Source organism: Idiotropiscis lumnitzeri, chromosome 4 (genome assembly GCF_059441095.1).
Source record: "Idiotropiscis lumnitzeri isolate Australia: NSW breed Sydney's pygmy pipehorse chromosome 4, RoL_Ilum_1.0, whole genome shotgun sequence".
In the NCBI taxonomy this organism is placed as follows: domain Eukaryota; kingdom Metazoa; phylum Chordata; class Actinopteri; order Syngnathiformes; family Syngnathidae; genus Idiotropiscis; species Idiotropiscis lumnitzeri.
Window position 1 is genome coordinate 24,326,081 of NC_142394.1, and position 25,913 is coordinate 24,351,993.

The 25,913-nt window shown below is 44.8% G+C and overlaps 3 protein-coding genes across 7 annotated transcripts; all 3 read right to left on the reverse strand.

Moving 5' to 3' along the window:
- LOC148338660 (leukotriene C4 synthase-like) lies at positions 1 to 2,421 on the reverse strand. Its single transcript, XM_088293630.1, has 5 exons — positions 2,333 to 2,421; positions 1,035 to 1,134; positions 884 to 954; positions 718 to 799; positions 1 to 179 (listed from the first exon to the last, which is right to left on the reverse strand). Exons 1-5 carry the CDS (start codon positions 2,397 to 2,399, stop codon positions 59 to 61), a joined length of 441 nt encoding a protein of 146 aa, XP_088149756.1. The 5' UTR covers positions 2,400 to 2,421; the 3' UTR covers positions 1 to 58.
- Positions 2,422 to 2,563: 142 nt separating this feature from the next.
- maml1 (mastermind-like transcriptional coactivator 1) lies at positions 2,564 to 13,525 on the reverse strand. 3 transcript variants are annotated; one of them, XM_088293627.1, is made up of 6 exons: positions 13,116 to 13,525; positions 12,078 to 12,408; positions 7,966 to 9,294; positions 6,175 to 6,420; positions 5,745 to 5,874; positions 2,564 to 4,448 (listed from the first exon to the last, which is right to left on the reverse strand). In XM_088293627.1, the coding sequence occupies exons 2-6, from the start codon at positions 12,399 to 12,401 to the stop codon at positions 3,508 to 3,510; spliced, it is 2,970 nt and encodes a 989-aa protein (XP_088149753.1). In that variant the 5' UTR covers positions 12,402 to 12,408; positions 13,116 to 13,525; the 3' UTR covers positions 2,564 to 3,507. The 3 variants fall into 3 exon arrangements, with proteins under 3 accessions (XP_088149753.1, XP_088149752.1, XP_088149751.1); XM_088293626.1 differs by having other exon boundaries at positions 6,175 to 6,417; positions 12,078 to 13,525; XM_088293625.1 differs by having other exon boundaries at positions 12,078 to 13,524.
- A 918-nt stretch (positions 13,526 to 14,443) lies between these two features.
- canx (calnexin) lies at positions 14,444 to 24,645 on the reverse strand. 3 transcript variants are annotated; one of them, XM_088293993.1, is made up of 15 exons: positions 24,569 to 24,645; positions 21,883 to 22,116; positions 21,732 to 21,805; positions 20,967 to 21,025; positions 20,761 to 20,902; positions 20,594 to 20,675; positions 19,954 to 20,146; positions 19,683 to 19,872; positions 19,066 to 19,179; positions 18,829 to 18,985; positions 18,198 to 18,413; positions 17,634 to 17,753; positions 16,987 to 17,095; positions 16,756 to 16,898; positions 14,444 to 15,966 (listed from the first exon to the last, which is right to left on the reverse strand). In XM_088293993.1, exons 2-15 carry the CDS (start codon positions 22,111 to 22,113, stop codon positions 15,910 to 15,912), a joined length of 1,887 nt encoding a protein of 628 aa, XP_088150119.1. In that variant the 5' UTR covers positions 22,114 to 22,116; positions 24,569 to 24,645; the 3' UTR covers positions 14,444 to 15,909. The 3 variants fall into 3 exon arrangements, with proteins under 3 accessions (XP_088150119.1, XP_088150118.1, XP_088150117.1); XM_088293992.1 differs by having other exon boundaries at positions 14,444 to 15,969; XM_088293991.1 differs by having other exon boundaries at positions 14,444 to 15,969; positions 19,683 to 20,146.
- Positions 24,646 to 25,913: the final 1,268 nt, after the last annotated feature.

The window sequence follows — 25,913 nt, forward strand, 5'->3', positions numbered from 1 at the left end:
TGAAAGTTGAGCAAGTTGCATTTTATTAATCGCTGACGTTGAGGCGAAGACCGCTAGGTCAGGTGGCCGAGTTGAGGAGGGAGGCGGCAGTAAGTCTGCAGAAGGACGCCAAGACACCAACGCAGGAAAAGCCGATGAGCAGCCAGAGGAAGCCCGCGCTTACGTAGAGCGCACGCAAGCTGACACATGCAAACAACGTCATGACGTCACCAATGTCAAGCCATACAAAGTGCAGGGGCGCCTTGACATATGAGGTGAATTTCTTCCGCGACCACACTCGCAACTCAAATCACCCATATCTCAAAGTATATTTCCGCTTCGATATGAACACAAATGACGTTCGAAATATGTGCCATTATTGTCTGTCTGCACGGTTGGTGTTAAAAATGGTAATTATTAGCCCATGTGGCAATGGATTTAATAGCATTCAGCTAGTGGAGGCTACGTGTGAGGGCGCTTACAATCCAGTTGTCATTTGCTTTGTTTTCTGCTTAGTTTTAGAGTAAACATCAAATGGGAGTGGCCAAAACAGTTTGAAGTTTTTTTTTTTAAGGGTTATATATTTTTACAAATTGCCGCTCGTTGTCAAGTGAGTTGAGCTCACTAGCACCGTAACATAAGTTGTTTCTTGAAAAACTTCTCAGCCAGGTTGCTCATATCTCAAAGCGCCACTGCGTTTCATAAAGGTGTCATCATAATGATGGCGTGCCAACTGACCGTTGCTGCGGCGACTCGGCATAACCTTGAAAGTAACGCAGACGTGCCAACACGTATGCCACGCCGCACACACAGGACGCACCTGGAGGCCACGCACAAACAAACGCGTTTCAACACGCACGTCCCCGCAAGCAGCGCGTCTCTTGGAGGTTTGCGGTGACCTCACCTTGGCTGAAGAAAACCCCGGATGTCCACAAGATGGCGATGAAGAGGGGGAAATATTCTGAGCAATTCACTCTGCGAGTTTATCACAATTAGAAGCGAAGGTCGCAATCAGGCGTCTCATGTTTTGGACACTGACGTTATCATGCACTTACTGAGCCCTGAAGACCCTCTCAAAGTGGGCGGGTCCACTAGTGCACGGGGGGGCCACGCCAAACTTCCTCCGGGCGCTGATCACCTGCAGGGAGAAGTACGCTGCGCGTGCACATATACGCGGATGACCATCACACGCACAGTATCAGTGGTGGGCCGTGCATTTGATACCAAGGCCTTTAGTGATGTTCTACTTAGCCGACCTTGAATAAAAACCCTTCATATTACCATCATTTATGACACCAAGGCCGAAGAAATAATATACAGAAAGACACTTATGCACTACGACCTAGCTTCTCTTGAAAGGTCCGTCTTGAAAATGGCCTCGAAAGTCTATCTGCAATTAAATCCACACTTTTCCCTTTTTCGGCCATTGTCATTTAAAAAGGCAAGAATATATATTAGATTTTTGAATCACAAATGAGTATCCAATCACAACACGCGTTCAACACCTTCAACCCGAGGCCAGTAAGAAGGCCTAACGGTCATCAACTCGTGATCTGATTGGCTATCACAACTGTTTATCAACTATAAGAGACCCCTTCACCCACTCAGAACAGATGCCCGCACGACTGCGTCTCAAGGCCTCACAAATAGATGAATGAAATCTGCCTGGCAACACAAGCTATCTTAATAATAATAATAATAATAATATTCCCTTTATTAGTCCCACAATGGGGAAATTCGAGATTCGAACCCAGGCCTCCTGGGGAGACTGGGTCCTGAACGCGGCGCCTTAGACCACTCGGCCATCCTGGCAGCCATCCTGGATACAAACTCACCTAAAATTACAACAATAGGATATGATATGACATCAATGTGAAAAATATGACCATGATTTTGTGATTCTTAGGCCAGCAGAGAAGGCCTTGACGGCCCACCACTGCACAATATGAACTCAACTGCCACTGATACAAATAACACAATTACACAGACACGTTGCACACACAGACAATTAACCATCACATAATATTAAGGAAAATTTGCACACGCACAAAGGCCAAAGACAAATAAATCAGGAAACTCAATCAACACACGTCCCACAAAACGACAACACACACTAAAAAAGGCACACAAATGACACTAACACACAACAGTTAAACAGTGTGTGATGGTTCTGTGTCACACATGAATAACCATCACACACACAAAATTCCATTTTACACAAACACAAAACAATTACACACAAATAAAGCTTCCATTCACACAAACACGCAATTTTACACCAATTAAATTACACAACGATGCCCTCACTAGAATGACAGACAGCGCCCCCTCCCCAAATGGCCCCCCCGCCCACCTTGCTCCAGGACAGCGGCGATAGTGACGGCAGCCAGGCCGACAAGGTGATGCTGCTGCTCATCCATGGCGTCCGCTTCAGTGTGCGGCCCAGCGACCAGTCCCGACAATAGGGGGGCCTCGAGTGGGCGGGGCCACAAGCACTGATGGCAAATGATTGGCAACGCATGCAAATAACGCGATTAATCTTCACACTCATGCATACGCACAAACACACGCGCACACACGGAAGTGTTTGTGGAGTAGAAGTATATTTACAAGACATAATCTTCTTGTTTCACACAAACATATCAAAAGTAGAAAATACTTACAAAAATGGTCTGCCATATATAAAAATAACATCTATGTCCAGATCGCGACATTACATACAAAAAATAGATTTAGAAACATTTACACGTGAACGAGGCAGCACATAAGCTGCGCCAGTCGTCCAATGGCAACGCCTTCCAGTCTCAACGATCCGTCCATCGACCAATCGGTGCGTTTCAGGAAGTCGGCGTCGCTATAGAACCCAACACAGGAAGGCTCAAGACGAAAATCTGCGATCATAACGTCAGGTGACACCTCATGGAGCGAGGTGTCATGCAACATGTCATGTAACAAGTGGTGTCATGTGATGTCACTATGTAAGATGTCACATTATTTGTCAGGTGCCATGTGACGATTGTCACATTTGACACATTGCACAACATATATCCCAGGTGGTATCAACATGACTCATCTGAACATCTCACAAGCGTGTCATGTGACACCGTTGGGATGTGTGATGTGACGCGCTATGTAACATTTGACATCATGTAACGTCATGAATGTCAGGTGTGACGTGTTGCATAACAAGCCCCAGGTGGTGTCACAAAATGCACCACATGATGACAGACGTCACATGATTGTCAGTTGTCACACCTGACATCATGCGACATGTATCGTGCGACATCACGTAACACCGCTCAGGGGCACATGTACGATGTGTCATTGATGTCGCCTGACGTGTCACGGAACATGCCGCGTGACACTACATGTAATATTTCATATCATGTGATGCCACGTGATATGCGTGACATGGTAACACCCAAACACCATACGACCTGTCTTGCCATCCTGCTCGAGATACCCGCGGCGCAACACGAGACGCAGTCGGGTCGCTGCCAGACAGTGCCAGCGGAAGCGTGTTGGCGTCTACTGATGCGAGGCGAGCAGCTCGTCGAGGTCAGCCATCCACTCGTGTGCGCTCTGCCCCTTGAGCAGCGACTCCACCAGGTCGCTCTCGGCGGCGAAGCTCCCGGCGGCGGCGTTGTAGCCGAAGGAGAGCTGCTGCTGATTGGCCGTCCTGCTGACCTGGTAACCTTGGTTACATGCCAGGCCCTGCCGCCCGCCGCTGGCCGCCCCCCCAAATGCCACCAGGTCGGGGAGGACGTTCTGATTGGTCGGGTGGTTCTGAGCGGCTTGCTGTTGAGTCTGGGGCGGGCCCAGGCCTTGTGAGTTGGGTGGTGCCCGCTGTTGGGCGCTCTGCATCATGCCCGCCACGGGCCGCCCGGTGGGGTTGGCGTTAAAGGCTCCAGCGGGCATCTTTGGGATGCGAGGCTGCTGCTGCTGCTGCATGTGGAAGGCGTTTGTGGCGTTGGCGAAAGCGTTGGGGGGAAGACCAGAGCTAGCGTTTGGCGTTGGCTGCTGCCATACGGCGTTCTGGGCGGCCTGCATGTTGGCGGGCATGCGGGCAGCGGCCATTTGCTGCTGCTGCCGCTGCTGCTGCTGTTTCAACATGGCGGCAGCGTTGGGCTGTTTGTTGAGGTGCTGCTGGGCCAGCAGGTTGTGCCTGTACAGGGGCTGGCGCTGCTGGGCTACGTGGCCGCCACCGTGCCCGCCGCCGTGCCCGCTGCTGGGGTGAAGGGTCATGTTGTTGTACAGCACCTGTTGCACGTCCACGCCAGCTCCGCCGCCGCACGACGCCAGCCCAAGGTCCGACTGACTCACCGTCGGCGGTGGAGCTGCGCCACCTGCCGTCATGGTGCCGGAGGCCATGTTGAGTCCCATCATGCCTTGCGACTGAGGGAACATGCGCTGGCCCGAGGGGGCGGGGCCTCCCATGGAAGACACGCTGGCCAGCGACTGCGACGAAGCTGAAGGCGGACAAAGCATAGTGGCGTTAGTCGCATCAATAAGATGAAAGCTTTCCAAGATATTATTTGGCTGTTTTCAACTTCCTATACAATAGCACACTGAAATTCAGTGTTTTTGGATCATGTTAAGTCGAACCAGGTCCCCTAACGAGTGATCTATTCTCAAAATGGTTGTCGAGATTGATAGAGTATTAAAATAGTTGTTAGTGGCAGCACTATTATAAAATATATAACAATATATATATATAATTCGTGGCAGCCCTTGGGGGAAAAAAAATCGCAAATCTTTAACAGGGACAAGCCGATCCAATTTTTTTTTTTTTTTTTTTTGCACCAGAGTCCGAGTGTCCTTGATGAGAATCTTGGTGACGCAATAACATTAGCACATCCAATTGTTCCACTACTGTAACAGGCGGCTTAAAAGTGCGTTGATTGGTCACGCGTCGAGTGTGAGGCACAAGGATGACATGACATCCGGGTATAATATTTTAGTGACGTCTGTCAAGTCCACGCACTTTATTCTTTGCATATAAATGAAAAAAGGGAGAAGTGACATTGAGGTCAACGACGAAACAGACGGATTTTATGCAAACAAGCGCACTGGCTCATTTGCATCGCACTGTTCCAATAAAAGAAAAAACACATTTTGTTTTTGGCATGTGTGAAGAACACTAGAAAGGCCCGAGCCCAAAAGCTTAAAATTGTGGAGCAAACATACTAACCACTTTCTCACTGTGTTGTCTTTGGCGTATTAAGCCATATAAACTTGTGCAGCAACGCTGCCGTTAATCATATCTGTGCTTTTTGAGCTATTTGAATAGAGCTCAAAGATGCCACGAAGTCTCGCCAAAGAATGTAGCACAGTTGTGCTCATTAGTTGCACATTAACAATGTGAAAAATACAACAGTTTTTGGTAAACTATGGCAAATGTTTTACCAAGGACCATCTGTTTATTTTCATTATTGTTTTGTTTGGTGTCAGGATTGAGTTATTTAAAAATTCCTTATCGTTCATTCTTCATTTTGTATTTTGAAAGCTCTGCTTGTTGTGTATCAGGTATTTAGAAAGTTGGGAACCATGTCCGAGGTTCGCAACGGCGTAATTGAATAATAATTAAAAAAATAATAATAATTAAAATATCAACCTCTAATTTGTGATTTTTCCTTTTTTGTTTAACCGCGATAAATGAGGGATTATTGTATGTGCAGTAGAAACAAATGCTTTTGGATTGGATTTGAAAATTACAAATTGAATTGAGCACATATTAACGATGTTTATGGTGATAATTTTCTGACCTGTAAACTGGCTGACGGGGGCCTGGGCGAAAGCGTTCTGATTGGTCGTCTGTCCGGGCTGGTCCTGGTACTGGGGGGGTGGTCTGGTCAGGTGTCTCTGGAGCTGCTGGTCCTGTTGACGTTGTTTTTCCTGCATGGTGCAACACCAAAACCAGATTGGTCACTGTCAAGCGTGCGGCCAGAGGTTGCATGCGGGTCTTAATAAGTCTCACATCACATATTAACCGTCAAAGTTTGACTTTTATTTTTTTTGTAGCGTATAATGTAGTTGTAGTTAGTCATGTTTTTTTTTTTAAAGAACACTCTTGTTTGATGATTTGATATTTTGATTGTATTCGGTTGGTTTTTGTCAACTATGACATTGGTCGCAAGTGAAATCATTGAAAGTTTCTGAACGAGCCACTTTGTTAGTAATGTAGTGGAAAGTGACCTGTTCTGCCATCATCTGCTGTCTCTGCAGGTACTGTTGCTTCTGCTGCTCCAGGAGCTTTTGCTGCTGTTGCTGTTTGAGGGCCGCCGCCGCCGCCTGGCTGCCGAGGTAAGCCGCGTTGCCGTGGTTACCTGCCATGGTGTTGGGCACGTGCGGCGCCGTCATTCCGCCGCTGCCCGGAGCGGATGTCAGGGTGCCGGCGGGACTAGGGCCGTGTGGAGGAGCCGGGTACGAGTTCTGGTCCTGCTACAAGAAGACACAGTTAGAGCGTGACGTCCACACAAGGACAAAAGAAGTACGGCCGCAGCGATCCAATACTATTAGAATCCATTAATCGGATGAACATTTATTCTGCAATTAAGTTTAATGCAAAATCTTACTTTTACAATTATTTTTTTTAATCAACAGATTATTGCTTATTTGCTAATGTTTAATGATGACACAAAGCCAAATAAAGGTGCAACAATTAAGAGTTCGAAGAGAATAGATAAATCATTTAAACTTCTCAATTTCAATTTTTAAAAGTAATCAGAATTTCAAGTCCCCAACCGTAAACACTATCCACTTTGTCGTCCTTCATGAAAGCAGACTTGCGTTCAATCAAAATAAAACATTTTTCTTGACTTTAAAAAACAACGATCAGCATTCTTGCCTATTTTCTGACATATTCCGAACTAAAGAAGTAAATTAAATTGATATTCAAATGTTTAATTTAATTAATTAATTAATTTTTTAAAATCGGATTTATTGACAAAATCGATAGATTAAGCGATTAATATAAAAATGGTTTGTTGCTGCTAGGGCTGTAAGCTTTTGGGAAACAAACTTATTTTTTTATGTCAAAATAGCAAATGCAATTTAATTAGGGGACAAATCATAACGCAGATTACAACAATAATGTAAACAAATCAAGGGTTTTACCACTTACTACATTTCACTTTGTTTCATGTAAGATGAGACAGTCTGTAAAAGTGGACGGCACATCTTAAAAATTCAACTTATCATATCAGATTTCAAGAAAGCTGTAAGCTGTCTCGATGCAAGAGCACTGAAGCAATAAAGACTCGGTAAGATGGTCTCGCTGTCAATTCCGTATCTCGAAACGGGTATTTGGTTCTGGTTGCCTGATATAAGAAAAACACGCGATATACAATATTGACTTCAGCGAGATCGATATTATTGTGGTATTTAACATGTACCTAAAGAAATGACGTTTTCATTATCTAATGAAAGATGTATTTTTTTTTATACATGTTCAAGCAGCTTGCTGGAACTGGTGTCTAGCACCACCTGCAGGACAAACTCTTGCCCAATCACCTACTGGGCTAATATTAGCCATGAGCTCCTACAGTATAAGTAAGCAGTTATGTGATACATTAGAAATTAATTTGCCTCATTTTTTAACCCTGACGACTAGTTGGAGTGAAGGTTTAAAAAAAAAAAAAAAAAAAAAAAATGTAAAAATGTTGACTAATGTACTAAAAACGAAAACATGTTTGCCAGTGTCTTATTTTGGAAAAAAAAACAAAAAACAAGACAATTATTAGTCTGCTTCCATGGAGGATGACACAAATTGGATTTCCTGTTAAGAGGCTGAAATTTCCAGGATTTGTACTATATAAAGTTCAACAGGGTCGCTAAAAAATGATCAAATTATTCGTTGATTAATTGGATTGTTGATTATTTGATACTTAAGTGATTAATTGTTGTACCACAAAAGTAAATGATTATATATTTAATGAGTTGAAGTCGGAAATTCCAAATGCATGTCTGACTGTGTGTGAGCGTTACCTGCGAGTGTGTTAGATGTTGACGGAAGTTCATGTTGTTCTTCTGCTTCATTTGCTGCTGCTGCTGCTGCTGTTGTCTAAGCAGGCTTAGGAGGGCGGCCTTGTTCTGGTTCTGGCCGTTAGGGGGTCGGGGCGGACCGGGGCCAGCTTCAAAGTGGGACAGAGGCTTGGTGTTGTTGTAGCTCAACATGGCCGCCTGGGCCCCCGATGCGGGCGCGTGGTTGAGAGGTGGCCCCTGAGCCGGGTGGCCCATCAAGCTGGGGTGGCTGGGGGCCCCCGACATGTAGCTGTTGACCCCCGCCTTGGGCGAGCCCTTGGGAGGCTGGCCGGACATGAGGCGCTGCTTCTGCGCACCGGAATTGAAGTCCTGCGTGTACAAGGAGGAGGTGGCCGGCTTATCCACGCTGAAAGCCGCACCTAGCGGGCTCTGCGAGGGTGCGGCCATCTGTGTCCAGGGCGGGGGGTGCGCATGGGGCCCCCCCTGGCTGTGGAACTTGGCTCCGGCGGGCGGCGTCTGTTTGTGCTGCAGCTGGCTGTGGAGATGCTGCGCCCGCTGCTGTTGAGCGGCGAGCTGCTGAAGCTGCTGCGCGGGGGACAGGTCTTTGGCGAGTAGGTGGTTAGGGGGCGGCGGGTGCTGCCTGGGCGGTGGCGCGGCCGGAGAGGAGGCGGACGAAGTGGCCACTGGGGAGCTGGTGGGGTGAGGAGGAGGGGGAGGCCCGGAAGACGCCGAGCGGACGTGGGGGGACCCGGTGCGCGAGTCCTGCTCGAAGGCGGACGGGGAGAACTCTGCTTTCACGCTTCCCAAATCCAGAGGAAGGAGACTCTGGGAGGACTGGCCGCCTGCCACCCCTCCGCCTCCCGGGTTGGGCGTCATCTCCAGAGGGTCTTTGCGGTCCTCAAAGCCGTCGTTGAGGATGTCCTGGATGTCCTCGTAGGGCACGGTACAGTTGAGCTCCTCCATGAGGTCTGACCACTCCTGCTCATCTAAATTGAGGTCCGGGAACAGGTTGTTGTTGTTGTTTCCTCCAGCCGACGGCGGCATGATGGGCAGGATGTCGTCGGGCTCCTGCTTCATCTCCTTGCGGTGGAAGTCGGCCGCCGCCTCCTTGGCGCCATCCGCGGCCAACTCAACGGCGGGCACATGGGTGCCGTTGGAGGCCAGCGCATCGCCCAGGCCCAGCTTGGAGTCCATAGGGGAGCCGTTGGCCTTGGCGGAGGTATCCATGCAGGCCTTCTTGCTGTGCGGGTAGCCGTCTGAAAAGCCGTTAACCTGCTCTCGGCCAAGAGGCGAATTGGCGCTCTCCAACTTCCTCTTCACCGTCTCCTGTAGCTGCAAAGCAAATCACAAATGACATGAACACATGAAGGACTTCCAATCAAACGAATTTCCCCAACTGAAATGAATCAAAATACCTAGACTCGAGGAATCTGAGTAGTTACTATTAAGTTGGGCTGTCACAAAGGAGCCTTATTAAAATCGATTGTTCTCTCAATTACTCCATTGATGACTACACTAATCCTCATGATCATCAGAGATGGTGTCACACTGTGACAAAGATTGAATTTGTTCAGAGATAATTTACTTAAAAACACCAATTTGAAGTTGTGTTGCTGCTAACCTCAAGCAGCACTGTGCTCAAGTTGATTGCAGTAATACATAAAACTGCAATTCTTTTCAATTTTCAGGCTAAAGCGACCACATCTCCATGAGAATATGTTGCTGGAAGACAACAATCGCAGATACAAATGTCTGTGTGGAAAGTAGCCAATCGTTGTTTCTTTGTAAAGTAATTGGCTAGTTAATTGTGACAACATTCATTAGAAATAATGTCATCAAATAACACAGCTTGCATTTGAGCATTTTTTTCCTAATTTAATCCACAAATTATCAGGCCCATCTATCCGCTTCAAAAAGAAAAAATTAACGTTTGCCCTCCACTGATTTTATACATGTGACAAAGGAGGAACAATCTTCCCTCTTTAGCTGTCACCATCAAGTCATGTGACAAGTGGGCCAGTAACAAGCGAGTGTGTGTGAGCGCTTTTGGTGAGTCAAAGTGAGCTGAACAAGTGTGCAATTGAAGTTCCAGAACTTGAAATTCTGGTATGACTCCACCCCCCCTGGTTGCCACGGAGATGACCTGAAGAAAGGGGCAACAACGTCCCAGTGTCGACGCTTGTCTATCACAATGGCACGTTAAACTGCAGCTGAAGGCTACACGTACCGCTCCTATCTGGATCCAAATACTTGGATGGCTCTAGCATCTGCATCTAGAGATGTAGATTGGGTCAATCTATTTGTTTAATTTACTATCTATAGCCGACCTCTGGGTCTGGCTCCATCTTTCCATATGGCTCGATTCTATAGTTCCGATCTCAATTCATCTGGATCTATCAATCAATCTGGATCTATTTAGAGCTGCGTAGCTCCAGTATGTCATTGTGTGTGTAAATCTAGGGGAAGACGAAAACCAAGTAACGTGTCAATCCAGTGATGCCTTGAGATCAGGGTGATGGGACTTTGATGTTTTTCAAGATAACAAGCATCCATTGGCCGATTGTTTTTGCGTCGACTTGCGCGCCCAAACTTGAGTGACCTCAAGTCACTTGACAACAAGAAGACTGAACGATTCTTCCAAAAACGCTTTGAGGCACTTATTGTCACTCCAAATGGGAGTTTAGGCTCAAATGAAAGAGTATTTACAAATTAGTATTACAGTATTACAAATTAAAGTATTTGAAATTGTGAAATTAGCACATAGTCACCAGCCATCTATTACGATAACTTTAAAGATATATACATTTTCGGCACTGCCCATTTAATAGCATGTCATGTTTTGAAGAAAGATATAAAAAAGACAGCGTTTTTTTTTTTCAATCTGATTCATCAGGAAAACAATTGATTAGAATAATGCTTCCAACATGACGAGCAAAAGACTCAATGAGTAAAGGATGCTTCCTGCTAATGCTTGCTCCTCACTCTGGCACAAAAATGCCAAATATTCATGATGGCGCTTGGGTGGAATGCTAAGCTTGAACTGCTCACTTTTTATTTTGTCTGCTCTTCCACCTCCATTGCCATCTATAATTGCAGATATCTAGCTGTCTCGATCTTGATTTTTATCTTCTCTTCTACCTCTCTATATGTTTTCAGTGTACATCTGCAGATCTAGGAGTCCCCGACAACTGTGTGATGGATGCATAGGTCTCCACCAAATCAGAATCTTCAGACACCGAAAGCAAGCCTGTTGACCATGGTATGATCGAGAAGAGATTTCCGATTGACGAGCAAGCTTCAGTTGCGCCAAGCACTTGTAACGGCAAATTTAGCCGGGTTCCGAACCATTGTAACAAACTGGCCCCTGGTCTGAATTATTCATGACTGGAGTCTCATTAAGATGCACCCTGAACAGTTGGTCCTGGAGATATGACTCAAACTAATTGTCAATTTATCTAGGCTATATGGATGTTATTCTGCACATTGTAGCCCTGTGATCTTGTCTGTAGCTTGCAATACAATTAATATATTCACAAAGAAGAATTTTATAACAGGAGAAGAGCCATCTCACCTGACTTCAACTTTATGCATAAAAGGCACAGGGAAAGAGTCCTGTAACAATGTTGTGATGTGCAATCATATTATATGAGTCATAGTATTGAATAAAAACATCTATTGTGCCATATCGCCCTGGTTTTTAGGCTGCTATTTTGACGTGTGTGTGTTTGGAATTTGTACAACGGTGGCAACTCCTACGCCTCTTCCGGCTTCAAACTCATGGCCTCACTGGTACTTTGAAATCTCAGAGGAGTGAAGTTTTACCAATGTAAACTTGTGCTGCTTAAACTGGCATCTGCGATATTAGAGTAGGTCTGACTCAACGTTTAGCATTCACGCGTTTGTTTCACTCTCCAGGCATTGCGGTTTACTCAGTTTTAATAGTCGTAATATGAGTTGTAGTTATACTGGAGGCAATTGTTGTAGTAGTAGTTAAAGCAGTTTAAGTGATAACAGTACTCGTAGTAGTCACATTAATGATATAAGTGATGGTTGTAGTAGTAGTAGTTTTGGCCCATAGAAGATAAGTGTACAAGTAGTGGTGGTGTCATACTCACTGCAATGAGAGTGCTGTTTCGGGTCTGCTCGGCGACTCCTCCGCTGCCGTCGCCGAGCTCCGCGCTCGTCGCTCCGACACCGCCACCGCCACCTCCTCCTCCTGCGCCCCCGGGCGCCCTCTGTGCGGCCTGATCCCCGGCGCTGGCCGGGGGCTGCCGATGCTTGTTGGATCTCTTGGCCTTGGCTTGTAGGCAGCGTTGATGCAGGGCGAGGGTCTGTTGCCTCTCCAGCTCCAAACTCTCCAGCGCAGCGGCGTCGTAGCGTCTCTCGCGGCTGTGGTGATGCTGCCGGAAGAGCTCGATTCTTCGCCGCAGCCGCTCCATCACCGCGCTGTGTCGCGGTGTAACAAAATCCGCCATCATCAATACAAAAAAAAGCTTGCGGGCTCAGGTTAGGTCCATAAAAAGCTGACTGTGTCTCTCACTTATTATTACTATTAGTTTTTGTGTCTACTTGCGTCCGTGCACCCCCTCCGTCCGTCCGTCTCTCGCCCCTTACAAAGCCAGCCGTGCTGCTGGCTCCATTGGAGGAGACCTTTTGGATCGCTTACGGCCTTTGGTAACCACCGGCCAGCCGGCCGGCCTCCTGGCCGAGGAGAGGAGCGAGACGCGAGGTCGAGCTCCGGGGAAACGAGCAGCGAGAAGCCGCGTCCAAGTTGGCCACAAAGCTAACTAACTAGCGCATTAGCAACATTTGTTGTGTTTACATGCTAGCACATTCCTCCACTCGCTAGAAGTTGCACAGCCCGGAAAAAAAGTGGCAAATGAAGTGGCCCCAGCGCCCGAGTGAGCTCACGGGGCACGGGGCATGTTTTTAGGGGGGCAATTTCATGTCAACTCGGTGGCAACTTAAGTCGCTCGATGGATGTTAGCTGTCTGCTAGGCTAACGCGAGCTAAGCCACTCGGCGACTCTTTCGAGCGGACTTTCTTGTTCGCCAACTTCGGAGGCCTTTCCGGCTCGGCTGGGGCACAAAATGGTGGCCTTTTCGTTTCGGGGGCTACGACAACATTGTCCGCGTGTGACAAAAGGGACTTACTGTGAACGTGGGGCTGGGCCGTGCGCTCTCTCTACGGCATCTGTTGAGGCAACAGCTGATCCTCCGCCCGCCTGGCCGCTTGTTCGCCTGGCCGCCTCCTCCTGCGGCCGCCCGCCTCCCTACCACCCTCCCTCAGTGTAGTCAAGGCTAGCTGCTCGGCTAGCTCTGCTCCGGGGATTGCCTGGCTGCTAGCCTATCTGTCCGCCGGGCGAGTTAGCTAGCTCCAGAAAGAAGAAAACTCGGAGCGTGCTAGTTGCCAATAGGGCGTCGCAGGTTTACGGTAGTCCTCCCGGGTTAGCGCCGCTTGTGGCTCCGTTAGTGTTCGTCTATTGTTTTCCAGCGGACGGGCAGGTTGACGCCATTTTGGTAACTTTCTCTTTTTTCCCTGATGGAGAGTAATGTCCACGCCCCGCCCCTCGTTGGTGATGGGCAGCGCATGCAACCAATAGACGGATGAGAGTGGACCGACGACCAATGTAACTATTTTGTAACACTGTAATGCCATCAAATTGTTTTTTGGACTTTGGCCAAAAATTTTATATTCTTAAAAACTCTGATTGAAAAAAAAACACATTTCTGTCTCTATTTTTATTTTAAGAAATTCAGATAATGTTACACTTTGTTCTGGTTTTCTTAGGACTAAGTTTTATAACTTTTTCATGCTTATTTTTTTTTAACTAAGTAGCTTTTTCCATTGACCTTTTTTTAAAGATATTTTCCCTTCGTTTTTGGTGCTTTATTTTTATTTTGAGACTGAAAAGTCCTACTTATACAATGGGGGTGGTTATTCATTTGTTTGATGACTTTTCTTGAACATCAATCTATTATCCAAACCACTTATCTTTATAATTTTTTGCTGCAGTTTTTTAGATGACATTTGAAACAGAATGCCACTTTTTACAACCCTTATATACTTAGTTTGACCCAAAAAATTAAATGATTTTTTACTTTACACTCTAAATGGTTTGGATAATAGATGCATTTTAAAATATTTTTTATAAAAAAAAATAAGACTTTTCATACTGAAATGTATTTTTTTAACATTTTACCATTTGTATATATATTTTTTTCAAATATACTCATTGTACACAGAAATGCAAAACATTTTACACAATTTGTACACTTTTTCCGAACTTTTTAAACAGATTACAACTTCTTCAAATGACTTGGGTATTTATTTTTTTAATAGAGATTTTATGTTGAAAATATGTTGAGCTGCCCCCGCCCCAAAACACAAACAGAGCTCATGTGTTGAGCATTGATAAAAGCGCTCAGTGTTTCGTTCAAAACACAATGTGAAGCAACCCCAAGAAGAAGAAAAGCAACAGTTCATGTTTCCATTTGGCCTTTTAATTCATCAAAACACACATCGGCATCTGTCACAGTATTTCTAGTCAAAGTTGGACCTTTCCGGCGGCGTCTCGCTCACCACGGCACATGTATAGCAACAAGAAAAGGTGGGGCCAACGCTAGTTTCAACATAAAAGCTAAAACTGAAAAATCAAAAATAATTAAAAAAAATAAAACAACCAAGCAGCGGTTAGCGAGTAGACCCGATATACAGTGTGTTAGCAAGAGGCATCAACATGACCGCAACAATGACGCCTGTGGACCAATCGGAACTATCGCGGTCCCTTATATAAAAATCCCAATATCGTGATTCGACAGTCAGGAATGATTTTGGATTCAATGATTGTATTCAAAATCACCATTCCCCACAAGCTAATCGCTATATCGGGGTGTTTATATAGCGAACATAAATAGTTCCTAGAATTTTTACTACATATAGGGAATGAGTAGCCGATTACAAAACAAAATCAAAACAATAAGAAAGCCGACTCAAGTTGAACAGCTAAGGCTAAAAATAAGTAGCTAACGAAACAGATGCACGGCCAGAGTGGCGCCTCAGAACAGGATGTACCACTTAGCCACTACCCGTTCAGTGCAGAGCTACGTCAAAAGAAACGATCAAATAATAATTAAATTAAAAAAAAAAAAACATTAACAGAAACTTTTGCCTTTTCCATCAACCTTCAGATTAGGTTGCAATCTTATGATGGATTTACGCCAGGACTGTGACGTCAAGTGACAAGGAGTGATGTCATCACCGTAAGGAGCAGAAGGGGATGGCGACCTCTCGCTTCTAATTCCTCAACTCGTGTGAAATGAAAATTAAATCATGAGCAAAAACATGAAAACCATTTTCGAGTTACTCTAAATCCAGTTTTGTTCACCTATCTATGCCAGTGACGAATAGTGTGAGGAAGAACAATGACATGCTTCTCAACGAGTTGGCAGAAGGAACGATCACACGATGGAAGCAGCATTTGCGGCGTTTTTTTTTTATTCTCGTGACGATCATTAGAAAGCTAATCAATCGTTGCCAGTTTCTAAACTATCCAATTAGGTTCCACCTACAGCTGGTTGTGATTAATCGTTTCACCGCAATTGAGTTCTAATTAGCATTAGCAAGTGTGGGACATCATCCCGGTGTTGTCCGATTGGCGGCCGGTCCTTGCGCCAGTGTGACGGGTTGGAGTCCGCTCTAGTGTCGTTTCGAAATGATGGAGGAAGATGAAAGTGGACTGGATAATCTCTTTCAAAATAAAAAAAAAAAAAAACACAAAAAAACCAACAACAACCTTACGTTAAGTCAGTCCTGTCGGCGCTGCAATCATCTGCGCATTTCGCTTTCATTCTTTTCACGCCCGCTTCTGCGTGGAGGCTGAGCGGCCAAGGATAGGGGGCGAGGCGTGGGGGACAGGAGAGGGGGTGGTCTGCGCGTTGAGACTGATCAGTCCTTTCTGACTTTCCTGTTCCTGGGAGATCTTCGCAGAACGTCGTCCTCCAGCTTCTGACACAAAGGAAAAAAATATCCATGTGACTATAGATGTGTGCGTGTTTACAAAAAAATATATATTGCCAAATGCTAATTAGGACAAGGCATTCGCCCATTTTAGATTTTGACGCCATGTTTAAAAGTGTGCAAAAATGTACCTGCATCACGGTATTTATCACTAAAGCTCTAAAATGTCCTTTTATTATTTTTTTAATAGCTGGGTAAATAAAAAAAAAAACAGTATTTTTATCCCATTGAAGAAAAACTTTTTATTTTTAAACAAATTATTGACTATTTGGTACACTACGAAAACCGTATCAATGCTAACTTAAAATAAAATACTTCGGCTTTAATTCTTACCAAGTCCATGTCCCATGCCTGGTGAGCTATTTATATATATAAAAAAAAAAAAAAAAAGAAAAAGCAATACCAGGCACCTCATATTTTCTGTGGGGGCTAACTAGTACATGCTGGCCCGTCCATGTTTTTTTTTTTTAAAGGACAATTTAAAGGGAGGCTGAACGATTTTAGGATAGAATTTGTAACAAAGTGAAAGTTGAACCTGAAAAATTATTTTTCAAAACACTGAATTGACGAACATCTAAAACATATGTCAACATGTTCTTAAAAGTTTAATTTCACACTCTAGACTGGCAAAAGTCATTCTGATTGTTTTTTTGGTCAGTGGCATTTTCTGTAAGATAAACTGTTACAATGTCGTCGGGATTTTATGAACAAAATGTGATTTTTTTTTTGGGTGGGTTTCAGCAGGTTGTCCAAACGAATGTTTTTGTTGTTCACCTCCTCAGCTGACGCCTCCTTCTCCTCTTCTTCCTTTTCACCTTCCGCCTCATCTTTGTCAGCGGGACTCTCATCCTTGGCTTCCTCATCCTCCTCCATGTCCTCCACCTCTTCCCCTTCCCCTTCGCCCTCTCGCTCGCCGTCTGCACAAAAGAATGAATTCACGCCTCGGGTCAGGCCAGCACAAAGGAAGAAAGCTAAAGCAAAAGTTCGCTCAGTGCTCTCACAAACCTGGGCTGGTCTTGTCCTCCTCTTTGGCCTCCTCTTCAGCCTCCTTCACGTCAGGCTGAGCCTCATCCGTTTTCTTGTATTCCGCCGCGGTCGGGACCTCGCTCTTCTTCTGCATGCAAACAACCATCATCGTTATTTTGCTTTCAAGAAGAGGAGCCACTTGTGACATGTATGACACAGAAGATGTTGGAGGCAAAAGATCACTAATTAAGTCACAAAAAAAACTCAGGAGAAAAAAGTAGCACATTAGACAAAAGTAGCATTTCTTTGGAAATACTTTATTTTAGGGGGGGAAAAAAGTTTAAGAAAAAAAGGCAACTTTTATTACATTTTTAAAACAGCCATATTCAAGGCTGATTTTTTTTTTCTTTGCATTGCAGTTTCAATTCATGAATCGATGACATAATTTGTCAATCCAACTTTCTTTGTGGTGGATCTTTTTTTTTTCAGGTTAATACAAGCAAATTGAAGCAAGGGCGCTTTTTATTTTTAATTTGATAATCAAATCAAAAGTTTTTATTTCTTAAATTCACATTGTGTATTTTCTGTCGAGAGGAAAACCAAAATTAATTTACCCAAAAATATTAAATTAAATAAGATGTAGGATTTCTATAACAAGCGTGTGTGAGTGTGTTAATGTGCACTACCTTTCCAGTGCAGCAGAAGACAAAGATGAGGACGAGCGGCAAGGCCACAGTCAGCACGTAGACAATCCAAAGCCAAGGACGCTCCTCTGCTGCGTTCATCATCTGAGTTGCCAGGCCCGGCTGCCCCAAAACAATGCAAACCACGTTTAAGGGACATCACAAAACTCGTCGGGTCACGTCAATGTCAAAAGTCCAAATCCTTTAACACGTCTCCCTAAACTAAAGTTGTACGATTTCGCATTGAGAGGTATCTTCTTGCATCCTCGTTTAAATAACGATACTGGAGAGATGTGGTGGTGTTCTGTACCTGAAATTACCAGCTCAAGTGAAATTTTGGCTCATAACAAAAAAATTAAGTTCAGCATGACCCAAATGTACATATCCTAAAAAACAGTTGTACATTTTTCAAAAATGAGTCATACTTTTGGGGAAAAAAAGGGTTTACATATTTGAAAAAGTTTTCTATTTTCAAGAAAGTTCTTCATGTCCTGAAAAAGACAAAAATCAGCCCCCAAAAAACAGTCACAAGTCATTTATTTCAGACAAAAGCTGTGAATTTGGTACCTCAGCAGCGCCCTCGGCCGCCTTCTTGAGGCCCCAGCCGTCGTTGGCCCAGCGCTCGGCCACGTTGCGGTCATCTGTAATCAGGAAGTTGTCAAAGAAGATGTCGGATGTCATGGACCACAGCTCTAGGCCCACAGCGCTGAAGGAGCTCATCCGGAATGGGTGCGTGTCCTCGAAGAAATCCGGGTTGGCAATCTTGCGCGGCTTCCACACACCCTGCGGGATGCACAAGCAGCCACGTCACAATCGCACCAAATAGAAACATAAATTCTATTTGTAGCAATTCTAGGTCAGGCATGAAAGACTGTCCTGACCCCACCTATCACTAAACTATTTTTTTTTTTTGGGTGGTCGTAAAGAAGACGAGTTCAGTTGACTTTAATTTCATAAAGATATGCTCATGCAAAAGATATGTTGAATTGAAACTCCAGTTCTGTGGAAATGAGATGGCGTAAAAGTACTACTTTTATCCATATGAAACTCAACTCCAACATAGGTCCACAATGGCAAGATGCTACAAGATTGTGACCACTTTTGTAAAAATGATGCTCAAATAAATACGTCAGAAGATGTTGCCAGAGCAAAGTTTTTTTTTTCTAAGAGATACCACATCGACAATTTGACAGGACACCTGGTAGTTGGGGTTGTCGATCATGGGCGCCTTCCACTTGCCCTTGTAGTCGGGGTTGTCGATGGTGGGGCGCTTCCAGCTGCCGCAGCCAGGTGCCACCTCGCAGGCTGGGTTGGGGATCTGAGGCGCCTCCCACTCGCCATCCATGTCCTCGTCCCTGACAGACACACACGCACAGGCCACACGTGGAGACGCAGCAGCTATGGTTTAACCTGACCGGTCACCATGGCAACGCACCAGTCCTCGGGCTTGACGGCATCGGGGTCTCCTATGTATTCGGGCTCATTGTCCAGCCAGCCTTCGGGTTTGACTGCATCCTCGTCGGGAATCTGAGCGGGAGCATCCTCGTCCCTGTGCGCAGGCCAACAAAATGGTGCCGTTTGAGTTAGAAAAGGGCCATGAATCAACAAGCATCTTATAAAAATCAGGAAGAAACCCCCGATCCGGGAATCCACAGCATTCTGCCAGATGCAAAAAGAAAAGCTAAGGTTCTTCCAGCATTCAACGCTTTGGGACATTGTGAAAACGGTGATGTCATTTTGAACTGCAGTTGCACTGTTACACCACAATGACAGGGTGGCGCTGTATCACAAACAGTTGGAGGTGACAACTGAAGAACTGCGAATGAAGGGTTCTCTTGACTACCGCAAACATGTTGCAAATCATTACATTAGATTCAGTAGTGATGTGAAATTGATATTACCTCAATGTTGTTTAATTGAGTGAAAACCCCAAAACAGAAAACTTTGGTGAAGTATCGCTAAAACTTGCGACGTTCACCTTTATACAATTTAATGCCCCCCCCCAGTAATCAAGCACAAATAATTCGGGGGCACTGTCATTTTTTTACTGACCAGTCTTCTGGTTTGCTGGCATCCGGGTCCTGGATCTTGGGCCTCTCGTCCCAGTCTTCAGGCTTGTGGTCGTCGGGGTCCTCAATCTCAGCGGTGGGGTTGACCGGGGGGGTCATGTCCGCCAGCAGGCTGCCGCTGTTCACCACCGTTTGGTCCACTAGCATCTCAAACGTGTTGTCAGGGTTCAACACTGAGGGCAACACACACACACACACACACACACGAGTCAGTCTCAAGTACAGAATCTTGGGTGTGTGTGCCGGGAACTGACCGAGGGTGTAGAGGTGCGTTTTCTTGTCAGTGTAGTACGTGCGCAGGTCAGCGTCAGGCTTCTTGGCATGTTTCTCCTCATATTCGCCTGTCTTGGGATTCTTGTGTCTAAAGATAAAGTGCAGCTTGTAGTCCTCGCCGCATTTGTCCGGTCCGAACATGATGGTGTAGGCTGTCTTGTCCACAAACTGGGCCTGCGCACACACGTCAGACGCATGCAAATTAGGAAGTACATCCAGGATTGACAGTATACAGATAATTTTGAGGCATCTTTCAAGACACTCAAGGACATTGTACATCAATAAAATACCAGTAAAAAGCAGAATTATCAACAAAAATAGTGAGGAGGTGGTCTTCAATTGGGGAGTTTTGAGTTTGGATTTGTAAGTGGCAAAAGAGTTCAAGAGTTGGGGAGGCTCGTCTCATTTAATGTATTCTTTTCCGCATCAGCCACATTTTTTTACTTCCTTGAAGATTGTTTTACATATTTGAGCACTTTATGTACGTTAAAAGTATGAAGAAAAAAATCCTAAATGAATAAGGAAAGACATCCTTTTCGAAAGAGTTAAAAACGTTTCAAACACTGACTATAAACACAGTTTTCCAGAATGAGTTGTATGCGCAAGTGTGTCGACACTGACCAGGTCCAGTTCAGGCGTCTGTGTGAGCAACTTGATGTAAGCGCCGCCGCAGTCAATGCCGGCCTGGAAGTTCACCTCGTACCTGAACGCACACAACTTCGTCACAATCCCGGCTGACACTCCAGGGCGTTTCAACAGCGCGTGTGCGCGGGATCATGCTTTCTTACTGAACAATGAGCGGCATGGTGTCAAAAGTGAACGGACGCAGCAGTAGGGCGGAGATGGCGTGATGTTTGGCTCGCGACTTAAGCACCAGACCTTTGTCGCCGGGAAGCTTGCTGTCCTTCATCTCTTCCACTTCCCACTTGCCTGGAGAACATTGTCAGAGTCGTCATTATCATGATCATCATCACTGTAAGCGCGGCACACCCACCATCATACTTGGCGATGTCCTCATCAGTGTCGTCCTTCTTGGCACTGGACAACACCCAGCTGGAAGATGAGGGAAAACCGTCAGAGAAATTGCCAAAAACGTGCATTTTTTTTTCCCACTGTGGGAGAAGTGGGGGTGGTGGTCTGGTGCTCTGTGAATTCTAAGATTGGAAATTATTCATGATGCACAACCACCAGTAGATGGCAGCGATGCGCCATTTTAGATAATCTTAGATAATCTTGTTGCACACTTGAGTACAATGACAATAAAGGGATTTCTATTTCTATTTTCTAGATAAGAGATCACCGCCAGTGAATGGACGTAAAGTTAAAGTTGAAGCACATCATATATATGTAAAGATTTCACAGAATGTGTTGCGGTAATTCAAAGTGTGCGTTTCCCATAAAGCAAGAAGCTTTAACTCAGAAAAAAAACTCAGAATTAAGAAATTTTACTTTAAAAAAAATGGATTTAAACAATTACTCCATTTTTAAAAAAATTATTTCATTAGTTATCAATAAATTTTTGCACCTCTAAATGTAACCCCTGCAACATACAGAAAGGTAGTAAAGTAAAGATTACATTTAAATGTGTTATAAATTAAAATAAAGATCAATTCATTGCCTCAAAAAAAACAATACTGCTCAGGCTCTACATATTAAAACATTTTGTTGTTCTTCGGGGTGAAGCTGCAAACGGTAACATTTCCATTCATTTCAAAGAGGAAACATGACCTCAAGGCATCACTGTAAAGTTGCTGCTCACCTGTCCAGTGTTCCGCGATCAAAAGATTCCGCAAAGTAGTGTTCTCCCATTGGTTCTGGAGCCTTGTAGGTCACCTGCACCGACCGCCGCCACAACATCGTGAGACATAACTGACATGCGTCAACGACAAGCAGGCGGACAAGCGACTTACACTGGGAACATGCGGAGTTTTGGGAGCCGCCGGGGCGTCATGGTCGTGCTCCAGCTCTTCGTGGCCTCCCTCCAGGTCCAGGTCATCGTCCTCCACGTCCATATCCTCCACGTCTTCGTCATGATCATGATGATGATCATGATCGTGGTCGTGGGCCGCACACACCGGCGCCAGGCTCAGGCAAAGCACACCCGTCGCCAAGACAAGGCACAACCACGCCGTACGATCCATCGTCTGCAAGCGAGAAGCGAAAGGGATGATGAGATCACAAGCTTTATTTATGACCCGCGAACAAAATCGTGTTTGATGTTACTGCAGCGATGGATGGGCGGCATGGTAACTGAGCACCCACAGGACACTCAAGTCACCCTCGTGACATCACCGCACCATGGGACGCACGCATGCGTTGACGCAGACATGCCCATACAAAGATGTGAACGCATTCACAAGCCTGAAGGGGTGGCCGTTGTGGTCGCATGAAAGAAATGACAGATGATGGCAAGTTGACCGGAACAAAGAAAAAAATTAATGACTCGCATGTCTGTGTCACAATTTGTCAATAAATTGGCGGTGCAGGCCTAAGATATGCTTTTTAGTCTGCAGGCGCTAATCAGGCTAATGGGATTAGCGAGATTGGCAAAAGGAATGCAGACGTTAGCTTAGCATGGCAGCCATCTGGCACACACACACACACACACACACACACACACAGAAGCGCTCATCTCAGTGTTTGTGTGCCGTGTTTGTGTGTTTTATAGAAATGTGGGCGTGGTCCATAACAAAAAGCTTTTAAGGTCTTTTCTGGCCATCATTTGAGAAACAACATCATGGTTAGTTTGTTGAAGCTTCGTTTCTCTAAATTGAAGTAGCTTCAGGTCAGATGTGATGCAACTGGTACCACTAAAAGGTTACAAGAATGTTCTTTGGTCTTTCTTTTCCCCAAAATGTTCTCTCTTAGTAGAACGCGCTTTGAAACATCAAAAAGAGGTACCAAAAGGTAAACGCAATGAGAGTTTTATGAGAAATTAGTTGATTTTCATATGAGCATATATCACCGTGGGTGGGAATGTTGCCCCATCAACATAACTGCTTAATTGGCATGTAGCTAAGCTATGTTAAAATTGCATCTTCTATTCGCATCAGAGGTTAAAACGTTATTTGCCGCAACAAGCAAGTAGCTCACTACTGCTGAAGTTAACCATGTTAGCATGTGATTCACCCATTAGCTTACAGAGGCAACTTTGCCTCTTTACCAGAAATTTAAATCAGCTGCAGCCTGTTCATGTTCTGCGCAAAAAAACAAGTTTCACGAAAAAATATTGAAAATCAAATTAAAGGTCAACAATTCCGATTGTCACCGTTATCGTGACTACTTTTTCATATGAGATGGACCGCTTTAATACGATACAGACAAAAGCCTACAATTTAGAATTATAACCGTGTCTGAAGCACATTGCTTTCACAGAACACCAATTCTCTCAATCTTTTTTTCCCAAACGTAGGAATTTGTGTGCCAGTTTTCTGGCATCAACAGGCACGCTGACTAAGTTGAACCGGATCCACTGGACAGACTGGATCCAAACACGTGGACCGGCCTCTGGTCTCCTAGCAACAAGCTCGCAGATTATAATCAGAGGACGCCACACGGTTCCTCAAAGGGCTGGGAACAAATTCACGTCATCCCAAGCAAGCGCGGAACATCGGGTCAAAAATGACATCCTCTGTGAAATTTGGCCTGGGTTCTGCAAATCATGGATATTTGTGGATCTGAAAACCATAGATATATTTGTTTACATAAATTTGAGATACATCTCTGCAACACTTATTTGGGGCTGTGACAACAGTATCAAAATGCTGCGATATGATAAGACCCTCAGGATATGGTAAGAGAAAAAAAACAACAACACAATATTGTGTTTTATACATAGAAAAAGAGCAGTGACAAGGAAAGGAAGGACTTGGCAAGCATTTTATTGTCAAGTTTACCTATTGTTGCAGCAGCTCAAAGTAACATGGTCTCTGTAGTTCACAAAGCTGTGTTGGGGCTTGGATTTTTTTTTGCATCTTTTAATATCCTAACATGACGAAGATGATACCGTGTCAATTTTAATATCGCGATATCACCGTTGTCTACAATCCGAATTATGCGTGTGTTGAAAGGTACCCCTGGAAATAATTGTCACATGTCACGGGGTGACCCTTGAAAGTAATGAATGAACATCAATAGATCGCTTAGAAAATGCTTTCGGATTGATTGGGATAATTAAACAGTACAAATAATAGTTTAAAAACGGAATATTGCCGTGCCGGAACTAACACGGCCAGCTCTCATCTTAGTCTGGCCTTGCTTCATCTTTGATGCCGCCACGGAGCCTTTTAATGGAAATCAAGGCTGCATTCGTTACCCTAATTCGCGTGTACGTCAAAAAGTTAAAAGAGCGTCCAAAGCCAAACATGTGCAGCTAGCTGGCTAACTAGCGACACGATCGGATAACGCAGCACGTTAGCATTAGCGGGCCTGCCGGTTTCACATCACACAGCTTCTCGAAGGCAAGCCCACGACTCGACTTTTTTCCATCACTACGAAATCACACAAGTAGAGCGGAAACCGAGCGACGCTTTAAAAGACTCCATGCGTTGTACGCGTGTAGTGATCAAGTGTCATTTATCCGCTCAGTCAACTCACCTCTGACGCCTGCTTGGGAACTGTCGTCCACAATCACGTGGGAATATCGGAGAGCGTCAGGAACCGCCCATGCCCGCTGCCGATTGGTCAAGGAGAGGGACATGGAGACGTTTCCTGTCAACTGTCACCGGCCGATTGGTCAAACAGAGAGCTGCAACTCGTGGACGGCGCTGATTGGTCAAGATGCCAACGGATGTCAAAGCTTGATTGGTTCTTGCAGCAGGGTTTCGGAAGGTTTCATTTTGACGTATCATTTTTTAAAATGTGTTATTTAAGTACGATTCCGACCAGAAATCAAAGTTTTATTCGTGTTCGTGCATGTGTATGATATTAAATACATCCCAAAAAAAAAATCTCTCGGATTTATTTTTCTGTAATGGGGGAAAATAATACATCTGTTAATTTGTCTGCTTAGTTTTTCTCTTTTTGTCATATAAATTTCATTAGTCTTTGATATCTTTTTATTATTGTATTACTTATGTATAATCCATAATCCATATCAACGGCTCCAGTTTATATAGATTACACATTAATCCATCCATCCATCATCTGTACCGCTTCTCCTCACTAGGGTCGCGGGGGGGTGCTGGAGCCTATCCCAGCTATCTTTGGGCAGTAGGCGGGGGACACCCTGAACTGGTTGCCAGCCAATTGCAGGGCACACAGAGACGAACAACCATCCGCACTCACACTCATACCTAGGGGCAAATTACTGTGTTCAATCGGCCTGCCATGCATGTTTTTGGAATGTGGGAGGAAACCGGAGTACCCGGAGGAAACCCACGCAAACTCCACACAGGATGGCCGGAGCTGGGATTGAACCCACGGACGATGCTGTCTCTCACTGTGAGGCCATCGTGCTAACCAGTCGTCCACCGTGCCGCCAGATTACACATTAATAGGTTTCTAAAATTAAGTGGACGCAGTTGAAACTTCCAATTCACTATACTACCAACTTTTAAGGAATCCCTCCCTGGATCCTGTCCTGGCAACTAGAGAAAATTATTGTGATTGTAAAAGGACAGTCATTAAACAAAAATAAAATCCAGTCTTGTATAGAGTAGGCTACCAGAAAGCAATAATTGAGTAAAACTATAAGTACCTCTTGTTTCAGTCACCTTACAGAATAGTCAGTAAACTTTAAAAATAATTGTTAGAGGCAGCCTAAAATCCCACTTCAAATTTCAACTATGGTGCAGTTATTGTATGTATGCTTATGTAATTGTGTTTCTGTATTGTATGTGTGTTTATGTATTTCATAATATTAAATAAAAAAACCTGGTTGAGTTTTTTCTCAATCAAACTAAATTGAAAGAAGACAAATTAATCTTGTGAAACACCAACA

Bases quoted from the DNA above. Each gene is read 5' to 3' on its own strand.
- LOC148338660 (XM_088293630.1), bottom strand. From the start codon at position 2,399: ATGGATGAGCAGCAGCATCACCTTGTCGGCCTGGCTGCCGTCACTATC. The intron at 955-1,034 runs GTAAGTGCATGA...ATAAACTCGCAG, and splicing joins GAGAGGGTCTTCAGGGCTCA to AGTGAATTGCTCAGAATATT. The intron at 800-883 runs GTGAGGTCACCG...CGTGGCCTCCAG, and splicing joins CGGGGTTTTCTTCAGCCAAG to GTGCGTCCTGTGTGTGCGGC.
- maml1 (XM_088293625.1), bottom strand. From the start codon at position 12,440: ATGATGGCGGATTTTGTTACACCGCGACACAGCGCGGTGATGGAGCGG. The intron at 9,295-12,077 runs GTGAGTATGACA...TTTGCTTTGCAG, and splicing joins GAAACAGCACTCTCATTGCA to CTACAGGAGACGGTGAAGAG. The intron at 5,875-6,174 runs GTCACTTTCCAC...TGCACCATGCAG, and splicing joins AGCAGATGATGGCAGAACAG to GAAAAACAACGTCAACAGGA.
- canx (XM_088293991.1), bottom strand. From the start codon at position 22,113: ATGGATCGTACGGCGTGGTTGTGCCTTGTCTTGGCGACGGGTGTGCTT. The intron at 18,986-19,065 runs GTGCGTTGCCAT...TGTGTCTGTCAG, and splicing joins GCCGTCAAGCCCGAGGACTG to GGACGAGGACATGGATGGCG. The intron at 17,754-18,197 runs GTACCAAATTCA...GTTTTGGGGCAG, and splicing joins CGGCCGAGGGCGCTGCTGAG to CCGGGCCTGGCAACTCAGAT.